The following is a 27,781-nucleotide window of genomic DNA, read 5'->3' as shown; positions in this document are numbered from 1 at the left end:
AAATTGCCAATAGATATCTATTAATAGTATTCGATAAATATCATCGTTAGGCTGTTAATATCGTTTTTTTTTATCTGCGACACTGGTCACATAAAGCATATGAATAAAGTAGGCAGAACACATTTACATACGCCGCTTTGGGCAATGACTCACGATGTATCCATGTAAGGCCCAGAGCGAGAGGTGCCGTTGGCCCCACACGCCTACATTAAAACGTTGCCCGCCCGTGCTTCGGCAAAAAACAAAAAGAAGAAGAAAAAAAAAGAAATAAAAGGTAACTCGTTCCGTAAAAGGTTCTTCAGCACGGTATCGATTCACGATTCGTTGAAATATCAAGACCGCATTTGTGTGATCCGCCCAAATCCTGACGCAAGATCTCGCGTATCGTTATATCGGCGCAGGGTGATGGAACACGCCTCTATCTGAATACCTCGATGAATCTTTTTCCTATAAATCAATTAGCGCGTGGAACTTGTTATACCTTCCCGCGGTTATTCCGGCCCGCAAGCTCATTCCAGTTACCAGATAAGCGCGCCACGTACACATGCAAGCAGGAACGCATACGTGCAATTGTACCATTGCGATCGGTTTGCTGCGGCTGCCACTTTCTCATCCGTGTGTCTTTTGTTTCTCGGTGACAGTGGCGTACAGGGTGCCCCATCATGCCCGCTACGAATGATACTGATGCTCATTTCTATCAAGGTAGTTTAATTTTAATCTTGATTTAATTTACTCTTCATCTTTTTCTAGTTCTAAGAATTAGAAAAAAATGCTGAGTAAGTTGAACTGAGATTAAAGTTAATCTATATTGGTAGAAACAGATCGAGTCCAAATCCGGTTAACACGTTCATTTCTACTAATATAGATTAATTTTAATCTAAGTTTAATTTATTCTCCTAATCTTTTTCTAATTATTAGAACTAATATGTGTAATAAAATTGAAAGAAACAATCATAAAATGAAGAAAATTTAAATACAAGAACATTATCACAATCTTCATTACATTGGTATATTTAAAGTTTCGATTTTGCTTACGTAAGGTGAATTCATGAATCAAATGAAAGAATTAAATCTCTCATAATTTGCATCGGTTAGTTTTGACATTTGATTAACACTCGAGATATTAATAAGATATAAACTTGTCTTTGATCGCAATGTTTGATCCACTTCTACGCCACTGGTCGATGCTGCAGTCTGGGTCTGCTGACGGTTCAAACTCTCCCGCCACTCTCTTATTCCATCAGTGTCTCTCGCGTGTTCGCACGGGGAACATCGCTCGCGCGTCTTTATCAAGACTCATTTCGGCGAATTCTCGGATTTTTCATTATCAGCGAAAATATTCGTGGTGTAAGATTCCGCTTTCGCGGATAGTGAGAGGAGAATCGGTTCCTTACGGTTCCGGGCTTAGCCGCGTCCATCTAAATGAGAGCCCTTCGCGGATAGTTGAAAAATATTCGGTCCTCTTCTTTCCCATCCTTTCCTCTTCCGCATCCATCCTCCTTTCTTTATTCCTTTGTTGACCTGTTCCTCACGCAAATCGCGACTACATGATCTTCCGCGGGCGTTTCGTAATTATCCGGAGAATGGACATGGCTGACCGTTTCTGGAGACTGGCCCTGTGCTGGATATGCATCGTCGGGCTCGCAGCCGCCAATGGTGAGCGATTTAAACCCAACACATTTAAAGCCAATCATGTGATCGTAGTGATCCCGTGATCATCGTGATTTTATTCAAAATAATAAGCACGCAAGGAAAAATATAAGGAAATATATATGTTGAAAAAGTTCTTAATCGAGTACAGGTACCGCGGCACTGTCTACGCTTGATTATAGCGTTCTACAATCAGTGACGAAGAGAAAACATGACAATCGCGAATGAAAGTGACGTTCCTTTGTTCTCAAGCCGATTACGCCGACGATTGGCGGTTGACGCAGCATAAATAAGTAGCGTGACACGTCGCAGAATGCATCATAAAATTTCAAAGCACCTGACGCACGCGCGTCTAAGTAGGATGTCCTAGATCGCGATGCCTACCAGGTATCACGAGAGAGGATCATAGTCTACCCAAAGCGCCAGTCAAGGTTGCGACGTTCCCTCATGCGTCGCGCGACGCGCTCGTTATGACTGACTTTAGACTCGTTACTGTTGACGTTGGTAGACGTTTTCTTTCCTACTCGCTTCATGGTTCGGCTATTTATAAAAATAGCAATGTCCGACAAATGATAAAACAAACCAACACGCACGTATGACGCTGGAGACCGAGCGTTTTATGACTCGCAAAGGCGCGTCCAGATTCCCACTCGAGCGCCAGTCGAGTATCATTTCATCCGTGTTTAATGATCGGCGAAGAGCAAGGATGATACATGGATGGTAATCGGGTGGGAATCTGAACTGTCTGAATATAACTCAAGGAGATTATTCCCTCGAGATACGACGCAGTCGACACTAATTAAAAGTAACATAACATCAGTGTTATAATTTTGCACTCAATAATGTAACTGTTATGTAATACTACGTCTGGTTTGTCATTATTTGGTTAACTTGTAGTAAACTAACTTCATTTAACTTGGTAATGTAAAAATTATTGTAATTTTCTAGCTATGATTAATCATGAAACTAATAGCTTTGTGGTGGTAAAAGTTATTCAGTATAAAATCTCAGTCTAGAAATTAATACAATTTTTATATTATTATCAAGTTAAAGTATTACAAGTTAACCAGCAATTGAAAAACCGGGCCTAAGTTATATTACATTTATAAACCTGTTCTTTTTCCATACTTCAGAACTGAACTTCTTGCACGGTCTATCTTTTGTTTTTATTCTTCAATGTAAAAAGAAAAAGAAAAAAGATGAATCGTGCAAGAAATTCAATTCCAAGATATGGAAGAAGAATAGACCTTATATTAAATGCGAAATTTTGGCCAGTATTCATAGTCAATTCTTATATTCAAGACCGTTTTAAGTTCTGTCTTGAGGTGTCACGAACTAATCAGAGGACCGCGTCTTAAGATATTATTTAAGACGAAATGAAATAAAAACCGACTATGAATACCGGCCTATGACACCTACACAGTACACTTTATTCGAAGGATGTTCTGCGAATGTCTTAGAACGTAGACGTCCTCGACACGTCTGTAGAATATTTCTTGGTGGTCTACGCTGTATATAAGCATTGATTTATGTTTCTTTCAGTTTATGTCGACTTCCCTCGAGTTTCTTAGCTTCCTTCAAGATACAAGTTTCACGTATTTCGAGTTTTGAAAATTGTTCAACGTATCCACCGGTAAGTTTACGTGACAACGTTTTCGGATCACGTTTAACGGTCGCAAATTCTCTTTGCGTATGTCACACAATATTACGAGAAGTGTATTCTTCTCCGAGATGTTTCTCTCGGAAGTGAAATTGCGAGCTGTACAAACAATGCGCGCACATCATCCTTGACGCAACGTGCAATTAAAAAATAACTGCAATCAAGAAAACGTATTCGCGCGACTTGCAATTAGGACAAAGGCGGAGGACAAAAGGCTAATTATCCGTTAAGAGTCGCGGGGCTTAGACAAACAAGAAGGGACAGGGCAATGGTATGTCGAAGTTAACTGACTTATCTGAATTACTCAAATTGAAGTTTATTATATCTTTTTACGCGCGCATTGCGTCAATTGACTGATTTGCGATCGTGGAATCTTGGGAATCGAGGTTGCTCCAATTGTTTTTCTCGAGTCTTCCTTAACGCGCAGTTAATTAACCCTAATAGCAGCTAGATATGTCGAATGAATTGTATGATTTCTCAAATATGAAATTAGTGCGATTGCGCGCGGAATTGTGTAAGAGAGTAACACGTGTGTGTGTGGAAAATAATTATTCCGCGCTCTGAATCTCTCGCGCGCGGAAATTCGTGCACACGCGACGTGCTTCGTTGTGTGTGAGTAATCAGACGTTGATGAATCACGCTATGACGCCATCGTGATCTCCTATACGTTACCGTGGCTATATTTGTATAGGAAAATTGCACGAATCATTACGTAAATTAGAACGATCGCTAAAAGATTATCTGGTCTAAATATACGAAATTCTGTAACACTTGAAAATCAGGCCGTTTCATCACATAAAATAGAAACATTAACTGTATCAATAAAATTAATTAACTTTGTGTAGATCTGCTTGTGAAGATCTCTTAATAAAGACGTCTTTTCACGATGTTTAGGAGTATATTTATCGTCTTCCATTATTTGCTATGTAGCTTCGAGTTTTCTTCGTGAGTAGATAGATCATAATCGACTTCCTTCCTAGTATCATTACTCCATCAGAGAGTTACATCGAATTCTCATCGCCAGTAGGCAAAATTGATTATCCAGGCTCATGTAATGGACATAATTGAGCTGACTTACGGCCACAGGAAAGGCGAACACGGGAGAGAAGAAATAGGAATTTGCGATAATCATATAAAGAAAGGGAAGGTGAGCGGAGAATGTAATTTTCTGTGTTTTGTGATTGCGCATGTATTCCACCTGCCCTTCGTTCTTTGCTAGAATCCGCGTGGAACGATCTTAACTGACTATCGTCCCGGAATTAGAGGGAGATCCGCAAATAATGTGAGCTATAGCTCCCGCACTAACATGTCCATAACGGGAAAAACATGAAGGCATGAACGATGGAAGATTAAATGTTTGCCAATGTGTGTTGGAACCTTCCTTTCGAGGTAGATTTGCATAGAAAAAGCTTAACTGAACGCGAAGACAATTCTTTACGACCGAAGATGATTTATGAAAATGAAATAATGCCAATTACTGTATTCTATTTTAATGATATTGCCGTTGCCAACAGAAGACTCGTCTATGTCTATGCTTTATTAAAAAATTGCACGAGAGATGTTTGTGCAAGATTTATCGTGAATTTCGATCTGAGGAAATTTTATGTGCATAGATTTTCATAATGATAGAGTTTGACGTAAAATAGTAAATGATTAAATTATTCTTTTTTTAATTACTCTCCGTCGACAACTGACATTTTTAAAGAAATTATCGACATTTTGACTGAATTTTGGTAGATAAATTTAAATTTGTAAAAAATAATAAACAAAATGCAATTCCTATATAATAGTTAATACTTATTAAAAGCTTTACAAGTATATATCAGAATTTTTTCAGATTTTTATATAATCCGAAATAATAATAAAATTCTTTACACTGTATAATAATATCGTAATAAAAATCTTTTCGGAGTAGGGTGCTTAAACATATCAGTCCGTTCTTGCGGCGAACGCGTGCGAGTGGGAGAAGCATGAGGAAAGAGAAGGTGAAATTCGATCTAAGTAGCTCACCGTTGTTGCGCCTTGCGCTTTATTCTCTTATTTTACCGCCATTACGGATATTAACATCATACTTAATTGCTAGAGCGCAAATGTGAATTACAGGTATTCAGTTCCGTCTGCTGACGAAACTTATTTATTGTTTTCCGCGTGTGGCTGTGGCGCGTAATATCGGTGAATGGACGATAGATTTAAAAACAAAAATCAACAATTGGCAAAGAAAATGGAGTCATGCAGAAAATTGACGCGCTCTGTTAAAATGAAATGTCAGGCCGCACTCGCGCGTGTTCAAGGATAATGAGATTTCTCGCGGTTTTAAAATTATTCGCTTCCTATCGTTTTTGTATGGCCGTTCTTTGCGGAATTTTTCCCATGCGCGGCTCATGAAGGTCGATTTATTCATTATCTAGCTTGGAAACCGCATGGAGTTTTATGAGAAAGCGAAAACGTTCGCCGAGCGGAAAAGGGATAGGGCAAAACAGTTCCACCGATTCGTTCGTGCTCTCCATAATCGCGTTCAAACACGTGGCCGGGAATGAGAAATAATGCGACTGGCGAAGATCAACCAGTTACGTACCCAGGAAGTTGTAAGCCCACCGTTGAAATATCGAGACCTGTTTGAAGCAGCTTTGAACGTTAAACGGGACGATCAATTCGAAGAAAACGGAAGGGTTGCACTTTACGTATATTACTGTTATAAATTTTACTTTACAAATGATAGGAATATTTGTAACATGAGAAAGAATGAAGTTTCTTTGTTAGAATAAATAAAAGATCAATTAACTCGATACATTACTCCTTTGTTTATTTAAATTATTTTTCGTTTGGATTACGGAAAGAGTAGTAGCACGATTATCTTTGCGATTAATTAATATAAATTTGAAGATAATTACCTATTTGTTAAAAAATGCTCTGCAGGAAAAGATATTTTCGATCAAGTAATCGTTAATTAAATAATAATAATAATAATTTATGTGTCAGTTTTTTCCTCTAACTCTGGAAGATATTAAAAGGACATTAAACAAATATTTAAATCAGAAATACACGTTATTCGATATAAAATGTTCACATTGCAAAATATATCACTAATTGTTTTTATCCTTAAAAATATTAGTTCGAAGCGAGATATAGGATGATGACACCGTAATGTTACAGCACTGTGAGAGATGAGGATGTGGGGTATGGGGAATGCAGAGGATTGGAATGGGAAACAGAAGTGGGAGTGAGAGTAGGAGTGAGGAATCGGTTGGGAGAGGCCATAGGAAAACCGGTTGCCAATCTACACAGACACATTGACAGAGCGCTGGGGAGATCATCGAGAAAAGGCCAAAAAGACCGAGCTCCGGTTTCCAGTAATATGACTGGACTTTTCTCGGCTTGTAGATTTTTTAATCGATTCGTGTTTATCGACGAAGTCAGCCGGAAAAGGTCAAATCATTAAAATCTTTTTTTTTAATTCAAATGGCATATGCAACAAAATAAAAAAAGGATTAATTAAGGCAAACAGAAATTTGGATGCACGTAAAGGGAGAAAAAACAAATCTTTCAATGTCTTCATTTCTATTGATAGTATTGAGTGGAGTAATTACATAACTTCATTTGGTTTTTAGAGCAAAATTCAAACGCAAAATGTTGTTAGTTGAAAATACTTTTAATTAAATACACAGCATTTAGTTAAGTGTACACTATTTTATACGACAACATTCTGTCATTTATCAAGCAATCCCTCTTTCAAAGATCGATCAAAGTATGAAGCATCTTCGAGATCCATTTCTTCTGAACGAAATTTTTTTCACGGCAAAGATGTAACCGAATATATCTATTTATCTTTTCTTGAATTGCATTCGTGCCTTTATAGAAATAAAAAGCATTATATACCGAAAAAACACGTTTCCTTCCATCTTCAAATTATTGCCAAAATTGCCAACTGTTGTCAACTGTGCGTTCAAATCATTTTTCAATATGTATGTATGATATTTTATATGTTTGAAAGTAAAGGTGAGTTTTTTTAATCATCGAGTGATCAATCGCATTATGCAACTTTGTTTCATAAAAACAGTCATAAGAATTGAGCAATCGAATTAAAAACAATCATCTTAATGATTAGAGAGGTAAGGTATAATATTTAACACCTTCTAGAATAAAACGGAATGTACTTACTTATAGTTCCATTTAATGTTTAGACGATAAATAATTGTTCTGTTTGAAAAATTTTATAATGACGATTTATAAACTCTGACTTATGTATAATGCGGAGGTAAGCAACAGGAAATTAATAAAATAAATGTCTGAAGAGATATACGTGGGGCGATGGCTCGCAAAAGGGATGCACGAGCGTGACTTGATCTATTAAAATGTCATTAATCAAGCAAAGAAATCGAAGTCTCGAGATGGCTATCTCAAGATCGATTGCCGCACTGATGTACCAGATAATCGATGTTGCACTGTCGTGCACATTTGACGTAACGGCAACACTTTTTTCAGTCAGTCTATCTAGGCGTGCTATCGGCATGGATCTTTTTCCTTCACTGACTAGACAGAACCTCCCGTGCTCGGTTTCTTCGGCATTTGACGTATTTCCTTCTCAGCACCTCTCGTCACACCTTTCAATGTTCTCTCGCTCGATGACCCTATAGTTTCATGAGCTATTCGAGAACAGAAAAACGTTTCCTATGTAATTATTTATACACGAAAGATAATCGCATGCATTCTATCACAGGCACGTTTTATTAAAAAAGGAAGTGATCGAAGGTCAATGTGGCATATCGAATACGCCTGAAGTGGCAATAAATGACAATGAACGTTCAATTTCTCGTAACTCACAAATTAAATGACGTCTTGAACAGTTATCTTGACGTGGCACAAGCAAAAGAACGTGGATGGATAGTGAACCCTGACACGTCATTTTTGCGATAGCTTTTATGAATGGTGACCCAACCCATCGAGAAAGGCGAACCGTTCGTCACGCGTTTAATGATCTCAACATATCCAAAGTCTCATAAACTCGCTATCTTTTTGTAATTATTTTTTTCTTCGCAATATAGGAATGCGTTCCCTTTCTGATTGATATTTCTCCATATTCGCCGTTAACTACATAATAAAATTTTATCTATTAAATGGGACACAATCATCTGATATTTTAAATTTTAAACATAATTTTAATTACATGTTTTTAAATATTAATTATACAAATTTTATAATTCTTATGCATCTATATTCAAACGAATATCACATTTAATGTACATCACTATAATTATTTCTTTCCATTCTCTGACTAATAAATGTATCAGTTAGATATTCACAAAATTGCAGATTGTACATTTTTTTAGATTTTTTTTTTTAGAGGTATCACTGAGTTATTGCTTCAAGGAATATTGTATCTTTATGTCGATACCTTTCGTGAGCATGACCTCTTCTCCCAGGAGTTCTTATGTTTGTACATCACATGTGTGTGTATATACGAGGCCCAGCCAAATATGGCGGATACCGGTCGAACCACTTGCGTGCACGTGTGTCACCCGGTACACGCGTAGCGTTACGGATTCACGCGTGTGCACGCATCGTGCGTATCATGTATGTCTGTGCATACGTGAAGATACGATCGACAAGGGAATAAATTCTCTGCTTCATGTTAACGGATGTGATTTTGCAATCTTTGACAATAACTAACATGATCTTTTATTGCTCCCTTTCATTTAAATAATTTAAATAATGTTCACTCATCGACGTTCGTCATTTGGAGCAAGATTATGTGCATTATATTTATTCTGTGGATTAATCAGAAACTGATTAAAGTAATATAGAAGCAACAGTCTTAAAAATTCTTCAGAGTTCACGATGAGTTAAGAAAAAACGACACTCGATTGAGATGATCAATCATGTTCAAATCATTCATTTTTTCAGTCAGTACATTTTTTTCGTTTTAATTTATAAGTAATTTATAAATAAATGTTTTACCAGCGCTGGACTTGTTATGAAGAAATAGTATTTCTTGAAGCACCCGAAGAATGATTTGATCGTAAAATCTTCTAAAAGAAGAAGTAGCAGAATTCTAAAGAATCAATCTTTCGAGTTTACAATAACGGCAATGAAACAATTTTTTTCATTAGCATTGACCGCATGACCTCAAATGTACCCACTTGCTACCAGGAAATGTACTGCATAAAACATTTCCTGGTAGCAACTGGATGCAGTGAGAATAAGTGCCGGTAGGACCGAAAAACTTTGATTTTACGGTGTTCCGCATCCGCGGAGCATCAATCGCGATGTAACGAATGATGCGCGGAACGAAATTGTTTGCTCACCGAACTTGTGTCATTTATCACGAAGTGTTATCCTGCTACTTTCCTCGGTACCGGTTCGCTCCTCTTCTCGGCAAAAGAACTAATTCGTATAAATCGCTGTTTTCCTTACGCCCTGTGCTCTCTTTCTCACTATCAGGAACGTTCATTTTCATGATTGATAATGATCCAGCGAGCAGCGAGCCAGGTTACACGCGAACTTCGTCATTAGACACGTGTATAATCAGCTAATCATTAATCACACGTGATCTTTTTTTTTGTCGGATGTCGTGTATCACCAGGCCGATGTCTGCCAAATTTACTGCTTGCTCCCCCTTTATTAATTAAGATACATGATGTCAAAGATCTAGACTAAAGACACGTTCGAATAGAAAACCAAATCGATTATAATCTTTGCTTAATTGCCGAGATTTAACTAATATAAGCATTAGAAATTTATATAATATCTGGTATCTGGATTATGTTAATTAGATTACTTACTTTAATATTAATACATGCGTAAATGAAAGCAACGAAAAAGACTCATTAAACGCTGTGACGTTTATAGAATAAATTTCGAGACGATCGCTGTGTTTTCATTCCACAGAGGCACGATGCATTGCACAAATGCACTCAGCTGCGCGCATTTACGATTATTTTCAGTGTAACCGTCTGATAAAGTTATGGAATTAATCGAAAATTAATGCTAATGCAGATAAATAATTGTGCGGCGTTTTATACGGAAGCGGGAGATAGACATCATAAAAATGCGAAATAATCTTAACGAAGTAGAAGTAAAAGTAGAAACTTGCGCAAGGGAAGTGAACATTTATACTCAAGGCCGCTCGAAGTGAATAGCGATTATTGATCGTTCGTGAAAAATGATCGCTATTACTCTAATTGGGGAGAAAATGACACGACCAGAGTGCGCACTCGATTTAACAATTTAATAATTGTGCCAGAAAGACAATGCTATTCCGTAATATGATGAATCTGTTTTTTTCGCGAAGGGTTATTGATCTATTGATTATCGAGTGGATAAAAGTGAGAATGATGTTTCGCGCAGGAACGGAGGATCGTCATACTCTGTTATTTCATTTTATTACCTATAATTATTCCTATCATTCGTCATTTGCACCTACCTCGATATCGCAGCTATGTATTTACTGACATTTATGTCTGTGCTGTTGCGTACCGCGTTCCTCCTTTCCCTCCTTCTGTGACGTATTCGTCGTAATTGCAACATTTTTTATATCTTTTTTCATGACTCACACTCCGTAATTATCCCTGCATCTTATCATTATTCCATCAAATGCCATGGTCCTTGTGTACATTTTATCTATATTCTAATTGTAAATTCAAATAATGATCATATGGCAGTTAATCAAACGAGCCTAATAAAAACGAATAAAATGTTGAAGTTTTATTTTAAAATTTTATTTTATTCTTTGTGCAGTGAATTATTCTTTTTAAAAGCACTTTGCTTTTTTTGCGTTTGAAAATATTTCAAAGTAGTTCAGTAGTCGAGAGCACGTAAATAGCACAGAATATCATTAGATAAGGTATCTACGCGTTGTCGTTAGAAAGGAAAGAGAATGAGAACGGTTTGCAGATTTTTTTTTAAGTGTTATATTTTAGATAATGCATCCACGTAGAATCCACGTTACCGCGTTACTAAGCACTTACTGAGCACCTCCGCGGGAAAGAGGGATTCGAGGAAACAATTAAATTCTGTGATCAGATAGCGCTGCGAGTATCCTCTGGAAAATGTATTCCGTGCACGGACTGCATCTAGCACAGTACGGATAACAAAGTGGTCTGCCGGAAGTTAGATAAACTCGGGGACTCGATTCGATACCTTGGAGATGACAGCCGCGTACGCCTGAAAGCATCCAGGATAACAAAGGATCTCTTCGCGAGATTCTATCTCAGCCAATTGATTTACTTTCGAAGAGTAAATCGATTTTAAATGACTGATTATCAGATGATACTTGTCAGTGTAATACCGACAGTCGTTGTAAAGTAATAAACGAGAATTGTGATTGTGATCACAGCTACCGTCATAGAATTATACTAGAATTATACTAGTTGAATCATTTAATATCTCAAAAAAAAAAACTGACAACATCGCGAAATCTGAATCAAAATTCATATATTTATGATTTATGTTTTTTTTACATTTTATAATGTATAAATTAATAACAAGCTATAATGATTATTATTTTGATAATCAATGAAGTAATTGATGATTTCTACTATAGAGTATTCACAAATAAAATGAAAGAAATTTTATATAATTCACTACGATTTGCAGATAGCGATCTCCAGAATCTAGATCTGAAAAGTGCACAATGGATTATAAATAACGACGAGCGTGCGAGCGCTTTATGCATTGCCATACCGTCTCGAGTTATAAAATTGTTTAAATAATCGTGCAGCTACGCTCTGCGGGGGGCGTCGACTTAATCGTCGTAGGGATTACCGAAAACGCATGTATAACGGTAAGCCTCGGTAGCGCGTATAATTTGTATAGTGCGTGACGTCATAAATAATTCATTACTTTTTCACAGCATCCCGTACCGACGCGCTCCGGGAGGTAGGAGAGTCCCAACAGGAAGTGGAATATAAAACATGTTCCAATTGTTATCTTAATTTAGCTTAATACACACGCTTGTTAAAAGATACCTAATTTTCGTGAAAAAATATTTTATTGTTTAGAAATACGTATCTTGGATAGGACTAAGATATTTTTCCACAACTAATTTTTATAAATATTAAAAAATCATAGAGGCAATGTGATAAAATTGATAAAATTGGTCATCGGAAAATGACGCTTTCAAGTTAGAATAAGGATTGAAGTTTCCTGGAAAAGCTTCAGTTCTCTGATTCGCCTTATCTGCGTGTGACTCGTCCATCTTCTCTAACCGTTCAGGGCTTTCCAAGAGAGTTAGTATGTGATGGACGATCGATTGTTTCCGCGCTGACGATTACTCGCGATGGCGATGTACGGTAGCGCCGATATTAACGATGTGAGAGACACTGAATTCTAAAGATGACCGTCGCTTTTAAAGGAAATCTCTTTTCCGCGCGATTTGTAGTCATTCGGTCAATGCTCGCAATGTTCGCCTTCTCGGCTTGTCGTGATATCGAATTGTAATGCTGTCACTGGACGCGCCTCACTCCTATCACGCGATTCTCCTTGCCTTTTGCGTGTGGCGTGTCCAGCTTAAAAATAAAAATTGTAACATACGCAATACAACTTACAGATTCTACACGATTGGTCGGTGTTTATCTTCAAAAGACATTGCCAAAGGAAGATGTTTGCTTCGTGTTCAGATTTTTATGTAGAAGGAGAATAAACACAGGATCTTAGTTAAATCAAAAAATAAATGTGATGCACGCATACTTTTAGTCAGAACAAATCGTATGATTATTGAAGAGCTATCTGGAGAAACGTTGTAACCATTATTTTTATGAAAAATGATGCTTTAATGGAAAACTATTGCTCACGTATCAACTATATATCTCTTTTCAATTTCCTGTAAAATTAAAAAAATATTGAACGTTTTAGAAACTATTCTTCGAATAAGAAAATCAAGATCGTGTAAACCGGTTAATAAATATACTAACGTAAACTTACTGTTAAATTTTTGATAACCATTAAGCGATGATTATTTAAACTAATCAATCAGTAATTAATATTTAAATTAATCAAAATTTAAATCAATCAAAATTTATTACATTATTATCATATAGAGCGATTTATCTCATAATTATCGTTCGCGGAAAGTTTTGCCATGCAAACTTGCATCGAATCATCAGACCGTGCCAATCCGATCGCAACCGAAACATCGTTTTCCCGATGGGCATAATAGCCCAGTTGGATCCAGGAAGTCGGCAGAGAAAGTACCGAGGAAGGCACTAACAAGATATCCATCGACGTACGTGCCTCATCCTCCATGTGCTCTAATCCTCGACAATCTGTACCCGGTTGTAACCGTTCCCCCTTGCCACCCGGCGCGGCGATTCCGTCGTTTCGATCGACAGAATTGTGGGCCGCTAATGATCACTGATGATTAGTGATTTACCGAGTTGGCGGCCCTTGTAATCGGTGTGCGCGTATTGCCGCGGCAGGCAGAAGCAACCGGAATGGAATCACCGTTATCGCGTGTATTCGCCATAGCTTGCCTACGTTCCTCTTTTATATATCATTCAACGTAACATTGTATTTATTAAGAACTTTCGATCCTGTTATGTAACCCTTCCCTCGTTATGGATCTAATCGCCTAACACCCCGCGAACGATAACGCAAGTGATTCCTGATCGACAAAGATGTTGTGATCGTTACGATGGAATCCCATGTTTACCACGTATCGCGTAACCGCGTAATCAATCAATAATCAACAAAATGCGAAACCACAATAGCGGATCGCTTCTGATTGATTACGCGGTTACGCGGTAAATACACCTCATAGGACTGCACCCTTAGAATTATAAACAGTGATTGAATTTGCCACATAGTGATTAACAAATGTTTTGCAAAGAATCAGTATGACTCATGAATTTTGTTGATCACCGATAGTATCAGTAAAATTGATAAAGAGTCTTTCCTGAAGAAGAAAAAGGGAACAGTATCCATGTAATGTTTAATAAATAACTATTAAAATTAATAAGATGAAATATATAAAAGTAGGAAATCAAATCTGATATGTAATTATGTGATTTTTGTGCCACTTAAGCAAGACCGTGAGAAGAGAATAAATACAATCGGAGTAATAGCGGTTGAAAATTATACCGTTTAATGCGAAGTATAATTACAAAATGAGGAGGCGTATCATTTAATGATTTTTATGTTCATATTCGTTCTCTATACTTTTTCGAAACCTATGTAAGCTATAACAGAAATAAATAAAAATAAGCCAAGCGAAGATCAAAGTACATTCTACCTATAAAGATTTACATTCGCGAAAATTAAATGACGAGCAAATGTCATTCACCGAGTATTACAGCCGGTATTGCAGCGAATCAGGGTAATAATTATACATACTTAGTATATTTATAATCTTAATGTAAAAAAAGATATATATTTTCTTCATATTTTCTGCAATCGTTATCGTATTTCGAGTTGCGCGATGGTATCTTTTTTGCGACATCGATTCGCGCTGTTGACGATTTGTGTTTAAAAAATGAAAAATTAATTTCTAGGTTCGAAAGATTAATATTCAATAATAAATGTAGGTTGAGCTCAGCTGGTTTATGACAGTATAATTGCACGCTATATATATATAACGATAACTTGACAAAATTATCGTTAAATATGCAATTACTTTATTTTTGCGTTAATATGTTATGTTTTAACGTTTCTATTTGTTTATATTTGTTTATAATTATTTAATTCCATCAGCAATTGAAGATGATCGCGTTTAAGTCGAAACCTTAGGTCTGTTCTTTTTGAATTTTTGCCAGTTCATCTTTCTTCCTCTTCTTTTCTCCTCAGAGAGAAAAGAAAGAAAGATGAACCGGTGCAAAAGTTCAGCCAAAAAGAACAGGCCTCTTGTAATCAATTTCCAACTTCCAATATACACTAGAACGAAGAACTAGTTTGGCAGTTCTCATTTATTATCTTTGAGCTATATAATTTACAATAGATAATGCTAATAGATAACATTAATGGAAAATGTTACATCATATGGGGATTTCCTATGTCATCATTATATCGCTTTGCTCGCAATTCGCAAAAAGTCTGCAATGTGCAATCACTGTTCATTTTTCTCCCTCCAATCATTCATCGGTACTGTTATCCACAGCACGCGATAACTCCCCACGAATATTAATTGATTACTGTAATGCATAGCCGTCGCGGTTACCGTTGTTCGGTTTGTTTGCTTTCGCAGGAGAAAAATTGACAGATTGTTTCATTACACGACGTAATAAGTACAACGAAAATAACTATCTCGTGAAGAAGAAGAAGAAAGAGAGAAAGAAGAAACCGCGGATCTTCTTACACGAATATTTGTACTCCAGGACCAACTGATCTAACATACCTACGTTATTTGAAACTTAATCGCTTCCGACAACAACGAAGTATTCAAGCGTAATAGGTAGGCAGCGCGTTGATTTTTGCCTCGCTGCAGAAAGCGGAAAAGATGTTATTGCACGCAGGACCGTCGATCCTACATGTTCGATCTTCGCGGGAGCCCGAACATAGCCGTGCAGAAATGTAATTATTCATCTCGGTTCTCATCTTAACACTTCACAGTAATGACCACAAATTATTGTAATTCCGACGATCGTAAATTGGCGCAATTTACTCTCTGCTTCTTCTCGGTAGCACAACGAGGTAGCCGTTTGCGAATCCCACGTTGTACTGAAAGAAAATAAAGTGTCATCGAGTTGGTAGAAATTGGCACTGTTATCAGCAGCAAAACCAGTCATCGAATAACCGAATTGCTAGTTTTATTACTATAGAAATATAAATTGAAATAGGAATCAGGTGAGCCTGAAGAAAAAGGGAAGAATCCTAACTACTTCTCTTCTTAGGATCAAATCTTCTTAGGATCAATTATAATTTTTATCTTGAGAGAACGGCTTGAGACTAAACATAACGTAGCGTTTTACGGCGCGATGGGCTCGTTACTCTTGAGAGGATTTAGGCGCGTTAACGGGAATGCAAAAACGAAAGTAAAGTGGCAGTGCGGTAAGCTCGTCGGGCAAAAACCGCGTCGAAGATAATGGAAGCGAATATAAGAGAGTGGGTCGCGTGAATCAGGTTATAAAGAGTCAATGAAGAACTCATTTTTGGTCCTACGAATTAAATGATGAATCGACTTGACGAACGTATGAAAAGCGGAAGCCCGTGCGTTGAAGGCATACGAAGAAGAAGAGGTTGAAGGTCGCGAAGTCTTCCTCATCAGTCGAGAGGTCATTATCGGTTATCTTGCGGAAATCTTAATCTTGCAAGCTGAAGGAGGCGCGTCGAAGTGCGCGAAAGACGACGGGGGGTGACCGGTAATACTGCAAGCAGTATATGTTGTAAAGAAAAAGGAAGAGGAAGAAGGAGGAAGGAAGAAGAAGCGGAACTCTCCCAGGATCGACGGGAGGACCGGAGGTAATATGTAGTACCTTCTCGAGTTTAATAGTAGAAGAAGAGCGCAGGAAGAAATAAGAAGCGTCGAATAATAAAGAAGGATAAAGGGAGCAGAAACGTGAAGAAGGCAAAGGAAGAAGGTCAGGTTCACGGACCTCGCGCCGAGATCGAGGGATTAGCGAAGTGCACCACATTTGAAGCTGATAATTACGCCTGATAATACGTGAGCGTGAATAATCTCAGGCGGGGTAGATTCGCGTTCGGGGCGGACAGAGCGGCAAAGAATAATATTACGAAGGGATTCTACCCTGACATATTTTGATTAATTCAGAGTTAGTTTCATCAACGTAAGTTTATTTCAACCTTGGTTTAATTAATCCGTCATCTCTGAAGCTAGGATTGAAAGAAAATGAAGAGTAAATTAAAGTACATTTTTGAATTTTCTTTTTGATTTCTTGAAAATGTTTTGTAACGAGAAAAGAAGAGACAGAGCAATCAGAGCATATCATCTATTAAATGTCTGTAAAGCTGAACTTTCTTGCTCAAAGATTTTTTGCGCATTGATGGTTTCCATTCCAGTAGCTGATTTATAAATAACTTTCTGACAGAACAATACAGACGCGGAAGTAAAACTGAATCGTTGTTTTCGAAAATGGTGACCAAGCTGAGGAAAAACCGCGTTGCCGTGGCAAGCTCGGGAAGAAGGAAAGAACAGTGGGTGAAGGAAGATAAAGAAGAAGAGGAAGAAGTAGAAGAGTGGTAGCTCGGCGGGAAGCGGCGGCCGGGGAAGGGAAGCTAAGGTCACGGACCTCCTCCGAGATCGGCAGAAGATCAGCCGCGACTCGCGCCTTCGCTACCTTCGCGGGAACGCTTAACTTGCTAATGGAAAAGACCGCCGTGGCTTCGTAGGGATATTTAAAAACGACACGCTGCGCAGTCACGTAATTTACGCGTTAACTGCGTGCGCGGGACGGCCTGACTGACAGACGTTGCATAAAGTCTAGATAAGCGCCTGGAACGGGAACCAGGGTGACGACCGGGAGAGAGTCATTAGCGGTAAGGGAGGGGATGAATATTCGCGACACGTTTAGTGTCAGAGGTGATGGCCTCCGTAAAAAAAAATAAAAAAAAAATGAAAGTGGCTCCTTCCGCTGTGAATACGGAGAAAAATGCAACGACGGCGTGTCACGTCGCTGGCTGTCGACACCCAGCGAGCGAGTGAGTATGCTGATGAAAACGAGTCGGTGCATATTAAGCAGACAGAACAATTTCGAGTCGAGAAGAGAGGAAATACCCTTCGACCGTCTTCGCGCGGTGGTCGTTCTCATGCGTGACATGATTGCATTGCGTGGATAAAGATGAGAAACGCGCTCGAGATTCGAGATAATCTCTCCTTATGTTCCGAAAAGATCCGGCCGAGGAGACGTATGGTCCCGTTAAAATACTCCAGTGATTTCCGCAGCCTTATCGTCGATGTCATTTCGATCCGCCGTTCGTCACCGTTGTCGGCAACGACGCACAGACTCGCCGGACTCGAGGACTTGATCAACGCCTGTCAGATAGTACCTGCTAATCCTTTCGAGTACTGCAATCCGAACGCAGCGAGTGCGCCGGACTCCCGACCGGCTGCCGCTGAACATCAATTTGTCTGCCGTGGAAATAAAAGAAGGCACCAGTCTCCCTGTGCACTTCCTGATGTGTGCGCTCGCCTACAATGTATATTAAACATTCTACCGGTCGTTCAGCGTCTGTCAGCCGACGTGGCGCTTGTTTATCTTTGCCTCGAATGAGACGACTCCTGCGGACCGCGCGGAACATGCGTGAAGCCCTCTTCTCTTTCTCTCTGGAGTATGTCCTCGAGCGATCAAATGAGCTGCTAAACCATGTAAAAATTCAGCTCCAGGGTTATTTCTCATTGAATCATCTCGGTCTAGTTGCATTATTTATCTTTCCATCGTTAAACCTGGATACAATCATGTAACTTTTTTTCTTAGGACAAAAACGTGTAAGTTGAAAATTTTTATTATTGAAGTTAATAGACAAATTTTTCTACTCTAGAGAAAAAGTTACATGATCGGTACCCTGCATTGTATTCCTTAGACACATATATAGAAAATAACTAAGATTGATATTCATAATTGATTCTTATTTCAAAATCACCTTAAGTAATGTTTTAAGATGCTAATACTGCTTTGTGATCGGTATTCATAGTCGGTTCTATATTTAAGATCGTCTTAAATATAGAATCGTTATAATCTTAAGGTATCATGAACTAATCAGAAGGCTGTATTAGTATCTTAAGACATTACTTAAGTCTTAAAATAAGAGTGGATTGTGAATACCGCCTTATTGGCTTGTGACATCTTGAGACTATTTTGAGATGGTTTTAAATATAAGATCCGACTATGAATATTAACTTAGTTATATGTTGAAGTTATATGTGTAAAGAATCAGTAAAAGAGGAAAAGAAAAAACTTTTAATTTAATTGGTTTGTCTCGAGCAAGTCAGTGCCTATCTAAAAGGTCTAACAGAAAATTAATGATACCAGCGACGTTCGCAGAGCGTTATTAAAACGTCAAAGCTCGCGATTGTTCGCTCTGTCATTCATTATCGGGAATCGCGACATGACGGAAGGCTTGGCCGGGTGATTGCCAGAGGCCAGCTACATGCTCCAGGATGCAGACCGAGGGTCGGTCGGATGCATCGCGTGAAACTCGCAGGTCCTCAGTTGCTTTGTCGTGGGGGAACGTTCTCCACGTTCCCTATAATAGTTGCGCGTTGCGCACGTGACGATGATACCACACCGTGAATTATTACCCGATACTCGCCGAGCTCGCTGCAAAGCGCGTGCGTTAGGTGTGAGGAAAATATTGCCACCTCGCGTATCTTCCGAGATTAATGTTGAATTATGCCTGTGACGATAGCCCCGAGATTGTTCCTGCTTCCTGCTTTGAAGATTCGCGAGGACACAATCTTCGAAGTTAATAGACAAAACGATATTATAGATTATTAAGGATATCTCTGGTATTTTTGTTAAGCAAGAAGTATATGCTATAGAGTAGAGTAACACTAATTTAAACAATGATAAAAGAGTTTAATTATGACTTGGTCTCTTATTGTTACTTTATTTTATAAGTTTATTTAGTATGTAAAATTGTGTAATATTAGATTTTTCTATTATTTAAATTGTTGAAGATAAACTGATGAAGACTTTGTTTGAGTATTAATATTTTAAAATGTATTATGTATACTATCTTATTAGATTACTAAATATATTTTAATTATTTTAACATCTAAGAAAGAATTTTCTTTGAATTAATAAAAGAATTTGTATTCTAATATAGAAATACGAAAAAAATTGCGGTACACTTGAATTATTTTGTAAAAATTATAAGGCTTTTCTATACTATATATCTCTCATTGAACTTTCTTCATTATATTAGAACGCGTATATATTCCTTTCGATATGTGGCTTGACGTCATTCGATAACGGTGAAAGTATCTATCATAATGTTCTGTGAATAAACAGGGTCTAATCCAATAGGATATACATCACCGCGTATTTTCCGAGCGCATCGCTGCGCTCTTCACTTTTCAAGGTCGGACATTTACGACTTTATGGGGCAATTATTGTGGTATACAGCAATTTAGTTTGCGGATACGGCTAACTTCTGCTCATCCTTCCATGAAGCAAAATCGTTAATCGTCTTGAAAATCTTTTTCTCTTATCAAGATATATTTTTAAGTATCGATTTGAGCGATTAATATTAAATGATTCAATTAATATGTACATCGTAAAAGAAAGGACAAACAACTTTTATCTACAAAAACTAGTTTATTTCTATTTTAGGAATTAGCTTATCGTTCCTCCATTTGTATTTTTGGAATTAAAATTTTTGTATAATTTTCCTATTTTTTCCCTGTAAAAATTATAGAAACTTTCTATATTATATATTTCGTTGAATATCTACGAGAATAAACGTTTTAAATCTCATATATATATATTGCAAAACTGTTTTCACGTCTCTTATAGAATATTTATATTTACATTTCAGTGCAAAGCAAAGTAAGATGTACCAAGCAATTGATGGAAGTGGATATAGTGAGGAGTAGTCCACAAGCGAAGATATATCTCCAACAATTCAAACATTTTCCGGGTGAATATATTTGAACGTTTTACCTTAGACGCTGCACATAAATCATAATTATGACTTACATCGAATTTCTTTTGCAGACGAGGCTTGTAAGCCGCAGTTTCACGATGGCGTAGCGACGTTTAAATTATCCCTGCTGGAACAGGACATGTTACGGTGCGGCATCACGAGAGTCGTCAACAAAGTCACGGTAATAATTTTATTTTACATAATACTCCGGTCTCAAACTATTGTGCATATTACATATTACATTTCATTTTAATTTTGGATCTGATGAAAATCTTTAAAGCCCATTCGATTTATGTTAATTAAAACTAATTAATTTCAAGGAACCAAGATGGTAAAACTAAACTCGTATAAAAATCTGAATAATCTAAATTTGTAATATTACTTAAAAAATTGAATTGTTTAATAAATCAGAGATTAATTGAGTGAGTCCAACAGATTCTTCGTCATCTTCGAAGGGTTAACGTTGCACGGAAATTCTTGCGTTTATATAATACGGGATATAGCGTCGTTGTATTGAGATTATAAATTTTGATGACACAGGGTCAAAAGATGTACTATCATCGAGTTATAGTAGAGGAGCCTGCGGATTCCAGCAAACACACGTTCACGGTGAAATGCGTAATCACCGAAGTTATCGTAGAGCCAGAAATCGCCATCGTGGCCAATCATACGGCGGTACGGCGGAGTGTTCTTCCGGCGGGCTTTCAGGAACCTGAGTAAGTCATCAATCATTCGACATTAAAACGTTTGATATTATGACACGAAGTATCCGGCATTCGTCATGATGCGAGCGCAATCGCATTCGCTTTGTTGCTGCGATAAATATACGTAATTCATCGTGGCACAAGTAATAACACGTAATAAAGTCGAAGATTGTGAGTAACGTAAATAAAAGAAATCGCAAGGAGGCGCATCCTGCTAATGAGCGCGATATTTATCAAATCTATTAGATTGACTTAGCAGTCCCAAGAGATTCTCGGACCTCGCAGCTTTTCATTTCTCGCCAGTCATTCGATGGTGTTAATCGCGTCGTACGATAGACAAGACTCTCTCACACTTTCCTCGTACGAAATGATCCCTCGACGTGGGCAAACGAGTGAGTTTAATTACCCGGAAGTTGCGCCTCTCGAGCGCAAGTGTGAGAGAAAAATTCCTCTTCGTACGGAAGTCTGACCTGCCGTTTTGGCGAACATCACAATCGCATCCTATCGGGTCAACGAGTCTAGTTTTGCAGAAAACACCATTTATTATTGATTAGCCATGCTTTATTACAGACTATTTAAAACAAGAACATTCATCATGTTAGATTGCTTGCTTCCCAATCGATATTTTGTTACTAAAGATAACAGCAAAGCGAGAATACACAGTTTGTTTAAGCGATACACGCCTTCTTCCGTTTATCTCCGACAAAAAATTCTGAAAGACTTTTATATTATTATTTCATATCTCGAAATGATGCTATATAATAAATAATTTTAAGTTGTATAATGAAGTGCAATTACGTCTGCGCCACCCAAATGGAATATAAACGTTATCATTTCCCGCATCATCATAAATGTAGAGCTTGTTTACGCCGTTAGCTTCACAAAACGGGTATTAACTATGTCTCATTAAATTTATTATCAGGCGATCTTCTAGGGCATGTCGAAAAAATTTTTTTTTCAATCGGTAAACGGGCGAGCCGGCGACTTCCCGCCGAAAAAATAAAACTGGTCGTCGATCTGCATAATCCTATAAGACAGACGGTTATAAAATTTTATTGAGGACGGCAAAATTGTGTGGAAAATTCGATGATTGCAAAACGATTGACCGATCCACATTCGAACGAATAAACGTCTCACCTGACCTGAATATACATGCAGAAAGCCAGTTAGACCACTGCGGGAGTTATCATTGGGAGTTCATAATTTGTAAGCGAGTCGAAGATGCAGCCGTCTGATTTATTTGCACAACGGGTCGAACGCATGTTGCAGCTGCTGGAAAACTAGTAATATATTTCAATCCGCGAAGCCTATAATCGACATTCCCGTTTTTTTCATTTCTTCGCCTCGAAAATCGTTTGACGGGTCACTCACATCCAGCTCGTGCCGTGCTATTTCACCTGATCTACGGTTTACTCCAGGGAAACGTGCGATTCGACGTGAGTACGCAGAAATAGACGAGGAATGGCCGACGATTGAGATACAGGGAAAATTGCATCGAGCACGGCAAAAGAGACGTTGCGATGTATAGCTCGGCATAGGAAGATGGAAGGAATAAACGTTGATTATGGAAATGAGCTTCCGCGACGTGATTAAATAACAAATTCTTCCTTCAGCCTCAGATTCAAGTGAATTCTAGAATTATCATTTGAGTAGATGCCAAGGAATTTGAAGCTGAATGCTAAACGGTCACAACGCAAGTGACGGCCTCTCACGAAATCTTTTTCCAAAGGGGAGATCGACATTAAGTAGATACTTATTAAGCTCGCCGAGAAATTTAATAGCGGAACATTCTGTATACACATAGTTGAGACATACGGTGACACTATGAGAGTCGATTTTATGGTGCGACATACGACAAAAAAGTTCATTGCCCAACGGTTTCTTTATACAGATGGTGGAAAAGCCACAACATGAGCGTGTGAGCGATTTTAACATTGGCCAAAGTATTAGAGAGAGAAGAGAAGTTTGTCGGTAGATCTCTTGTCTTCTCCTGAACGAAAGTCGCTTCGTCGGTCGACATTCTTCAAGTATCCTCCGGGGACATGCTCTCAAGAAAACATAGCGAGGAATTTTTATCGCGACGGCCATCGAGATTCTAATTCATGGCGGATGACTCCTCTGGAGTCTCCTTTTTCAAAAATATTTATAATAAAATGTTATATAATATTTTTAATGTTTCTGTTGCTTAATTATAATTTTGATATTTCAAAAATATTTTTCCATTTTAGAAACTTTTAAATACAAAAAACATATAGGTTCTATTATTCTTATTTTATTAAAATAATTGTAAACGTTTTATAAAACGTTTCATAAATTATACGTCAATTTCACAACAATAATCTCTGTTGTTGAATTATTAAATAGCGACATTGTACTATGCGACAATCTCGAATCCGAGTCGCGTGATCTAAAATCTCTTTAAATTGATAAAACTGCACGACTTTTGCATTATGCGTACTTTTTTGTATTCCGAGATGAATCTAATTAATTTATAAAGTATAATTGTTAGTCCTTCTCTTTTCTGAAGAAAATTTAAGCGGACAAGAAATTGTTAAATACAAGAAATTGTAAGCATTCCTCAAGCTAACGACTAACGACGGCTCGAATACTCGAATGAATTTCTCTCTGCAATGAACATGCCTGGCACATCCCGTGTCCCTTTCAATAGAAAATAAGTCATGTAATTAAGCAGTTTTTATGTTGTAAAGCGTATGCGAAAGGTCGTCACGCGTCGAAAAGCAGTTTAACAAAGCTTATTCTGTGTTGAAAATAATGAAAAAGGAAAACGATTTACAAGAAGGAAATCATGTAAAATAACACGAGTCACTATCATAATAATGACTAATGATTCCCGATGTACCTGATATCTTGTTATCGAATATGCTCATTCTATGCTCATCAGGTGTGAGCGCAAACTTTTTATTTTAAAGAGAACTTGATCTACCAGGATCTCGCTCCTCTTTGCCGTGTTTGAGTTCTTCGCAGTCTGGTAATTTCACGGTCTATCCATTCTGGTAAACATTCGTCTTCATTACTTCGTCTGTCACTGCACGTGATTTCAACGATATATGCCGCCCGCATAACTATGATGCCAGAACGTCGCGGAAGCAACAGAGATGAGCTTGCACGAACTGGAGCACATGTATACCGGCTTAGAATTGATTTACGTATGCGGAAAATATAACGAGCATGCACGAATGAATTGCTTTTTTTTCGTTAAAGTAGATCGTGCTCGGGTCGCGCATAATCTTCCGCGATTTTGCACAAAAACCATAAAGTGGGTTGAATCTTCCTATGGAGATAACTGCGATGGCATCGTAGGTCATCGTGATGTTCTTTGGCGTGTACAAACTGCCGCTGGTTTGGAATTGCATATTTGGATACGCAACATTGATCACCGCACCGGTCAGGTGCTCGCCCTCATGACTTCATTTGGAAAGTAGGCAATTGTGACCTTGCGGTTTTTTTTATTCTTTCCGTTTGTCATGCAGTTCATTATGGATTCGACATGTGACAATCAATAATAGATTTAAATTTTAAGCGATTCATAACAGTTGAATCTATAAATTAAGGCGCATTGCATCTGTAAAGAAAGTCTAAATTATAAAGAAGAAAAGCTTACAAAAAATTTCTAGAAATATATTATTTGAAGTTAACTTAAAAGCTTATTATAAATATCGTTTTTAAATAGCACTTGTTTATATCTGGTATTTATAGTTTCTAAGGAATCTTCTAAGGAATTTTTAATGAATTTATTTATCTGTTTTAGAGTGATCGATATACGTGAGGAAATTTCGGGAGCGGCACCAGTTCCTATCCTCGGCGTTGGAGTGAGGCAGGGTGGAGTTTTGGTGACCGGAGAGCTTAATGTCAGTCCTGGTACGCCGTTGCAGATGGAAATATTTTTGGACAACGATTCAGCGCCGATATACGGCCTGCTGGTGACTTACATGTTGGTCACCGACACCAAGACGCAGGAAGAAACGATTATTATTAACGGGTAATTGATCCATGTTGATGCTGTTGCAGCGCAATTGAAGATATATCATATAAAAGAAAGAATTTCATTTTCAATCATATTTTCAATCAGATATCAGATAAAATCTTAATAATATTACAAAATATATGCAAATTTTTGCAAACACCAGCAATCACAAATTTAAACTAAACTTAAAATATTAATTAATATCCCAAGTTAAATTGCTCATCAATTTAATAATAAATGTTCTTTATAGATTTTTAAAATACTTATTAACATCATTATTAAATTGATTAATTTAATTTGAGATATTAATATTTCAGGTCCCAGGTTTATGATTGCGTTTCAAGTCTGAATCAATGCGCAGTATATAGAACTAAAAAATGTATTTGCAAAAATTTGCGTACAAATATTAAGCACCAAGATCTACTTTGACCAAAAATAGAATTCTTTCTCGTATTTGATGTATTCTTATCAGTCAAATTTCTTATAATTGAAAAAAACATCATTTTATATGTCATAAAACATAGCATAATTTTCGCGCAGGTGCTCCGTCGATCCTTATTTGTTCGAAAATTTCAACACTGTGGATGGTGACTTCCTGACGGCGAAATTCCGAGCCTTCAAGTTCCCCGAAAGTACTTACGTTCAGTTCCGCGGTACTGTTAACGTCTGTTTGGATAAATGTCCTGGGGTATGTTTTCATCATTCTTTCATCATTCTTTAGTGCCCAATTATTAAACAAGCGATTTTTTAATTAAATTATACCATTTACAATGGTTCTTATCTCTTATTTTTTTCTCTTCATTCGATGTCACTATTTACCGTCCTTTCAATGAGTTTATTAAAACATATGTTTATTTCAGATTGAATGCAGCAACGGTCAAGTCGGTTTCGGCAGAAAAAGGCGAGCCATTGAAATGTCCAGCACTGACAAGAATAAATTATTCGAGGTAACCATGTCGACGTTCATCAAGGTCGATTCCGTGGATGACATCATGATTGATCCAGGTATATATCTTCATCTCATAAAGCAAATGAACGTTTGAATAATTATCGTGCATTTATCATGTTTATGGCTTCTATTACGATGTGTACATACATCTTGTATTGTGTTGCTAGTATTTTCGGGATTCATCAGAAAGGGAAAAAACAGAACAAACACGAAAGAGAGGGCAGTGATCGCCGAAGAAGTCAGGGAGCAATCCGATCCGACGACAATCAGAACACACGAAAGAGCGTTTCTCGCGGAGGAAATAAAGGAACAGTTTAAATATAAAGTCACCGAAGTGGTACTCAATGGTTCCTCATGTAGTACATTGAACTTATCTCTCCTTCTGATTTTTCTTTGCTTTTACAAACTCCTATAGAGAATGAGATTTATGTTTCCTGACAAATAATTGCTAACTGTAAATAAAACGCAGTCTGCGATATATTAAAAATGTGAAAAAAAATGAGAGTGCCGCTTTTGGAAATGACAGTTAACTTGCTCATTAATAATCGAGAGATGTCGATATGTCATAATCGCAAATCACTAATTATATTGTGATCATAGACTGTATATAATCAAAATATGTCTATATGTGTCTAGAAGAGCACTGAAATTTGATTTAAAATGTTGATGTTCCAAGCGCAATAATTTTCTCAAGAGGAAACTTGTGTCTTCAATGTAAAAAACTGCCGTCCATATTAAAATATCTTTATGCGTGATACTAAAGTATATTTAATGAGAATCAAATGTACTAGACAATGAATTCGATAAAATAAAATTATCGAATTTAAAATTAAAAAAAAAGCTTAAAAAAGTGAATTAATGGCGTTAACATAATAAACAGTAACGTATGATTTCTCCGTTCTGCGACCGCCGAATTTTCAATCACGACGTATCAATTTTTAGTTTTATTATACTTTTTTAATTATATCATAAGTAACTGCTGTATCTCTTGATTGAGTAACTGCCAAAAGAAAATTGGCCTTTGCGAGCGGAGAAAGATGAAGACCTAGTCGTGCGACGAGGTGTAATATTAAAATGCGACTTAATTAATTACTAAGTAATTATTAATTGCGTATTTGTAATCTCAGTGTAATTATTACGTTAAATAAATATATAAATCGATAGCAGATATAATATAATGAATATCTTTTAATCATAATTAAATTATCTCTTCATATATTCATTACAAATGAAATAAAGAATGCATCCATCTTTTCCTTTATCTTTGAAGAATTTTAGTCAATTGTATTAAACCAAAGTATAAT

The 27,781-nt window shown here is 37.3% G+C and overlaps 1 protein-coding gene across 1 annotated transcript; it reads left to right on the top strand.

Moving 5' to 3' along the window:
- Nucleotides 1–1,547: 1,547 nt before the first annotated feature.
- Nucleotides 1,548–27,650, top strand: LOC105627519. Its single transcript, XM_012208799.1, has 8 exons — nt 1,548–1,656; nt 20,732–20,833; nt 20,911–21,020; nt 21,380–21,555; nt 25,313–25,543; nt 26,069–26,216; nt 26,389–26,533; nt 26,645–27,650. The coding sequence occupies exons 1-8, from the start codon at nt 1,548–1,550 to the stop codon at nt 26,890–26,892; spliced, it is 1,269 nt and encodes a 422-aa protein (XP_012064189.1). The 3' UTR covers nt 26,893–27,650.
- The last annotated feature ends 131 nt before the right edge of the window (nt 27,651–27,781 follow it).

This window comes from Atta cephalotes (genome assembly GCF_000143395.1).
Source record: "Atta cephalotes unplaced genomic scaffold scaffold00009, whole genome shotgun sequence".
NCBI classification, from domain to species: Eukaryota; Metazoa; Arthropoda; class Insecta; order Hymenoptera; family Formicidae; genus Atta; species Atta cephalotes.
Note: the sequence above shows the minus strand (reverse complement) of the source record. Positions and strands in the feature narration are given on the sequence as shown.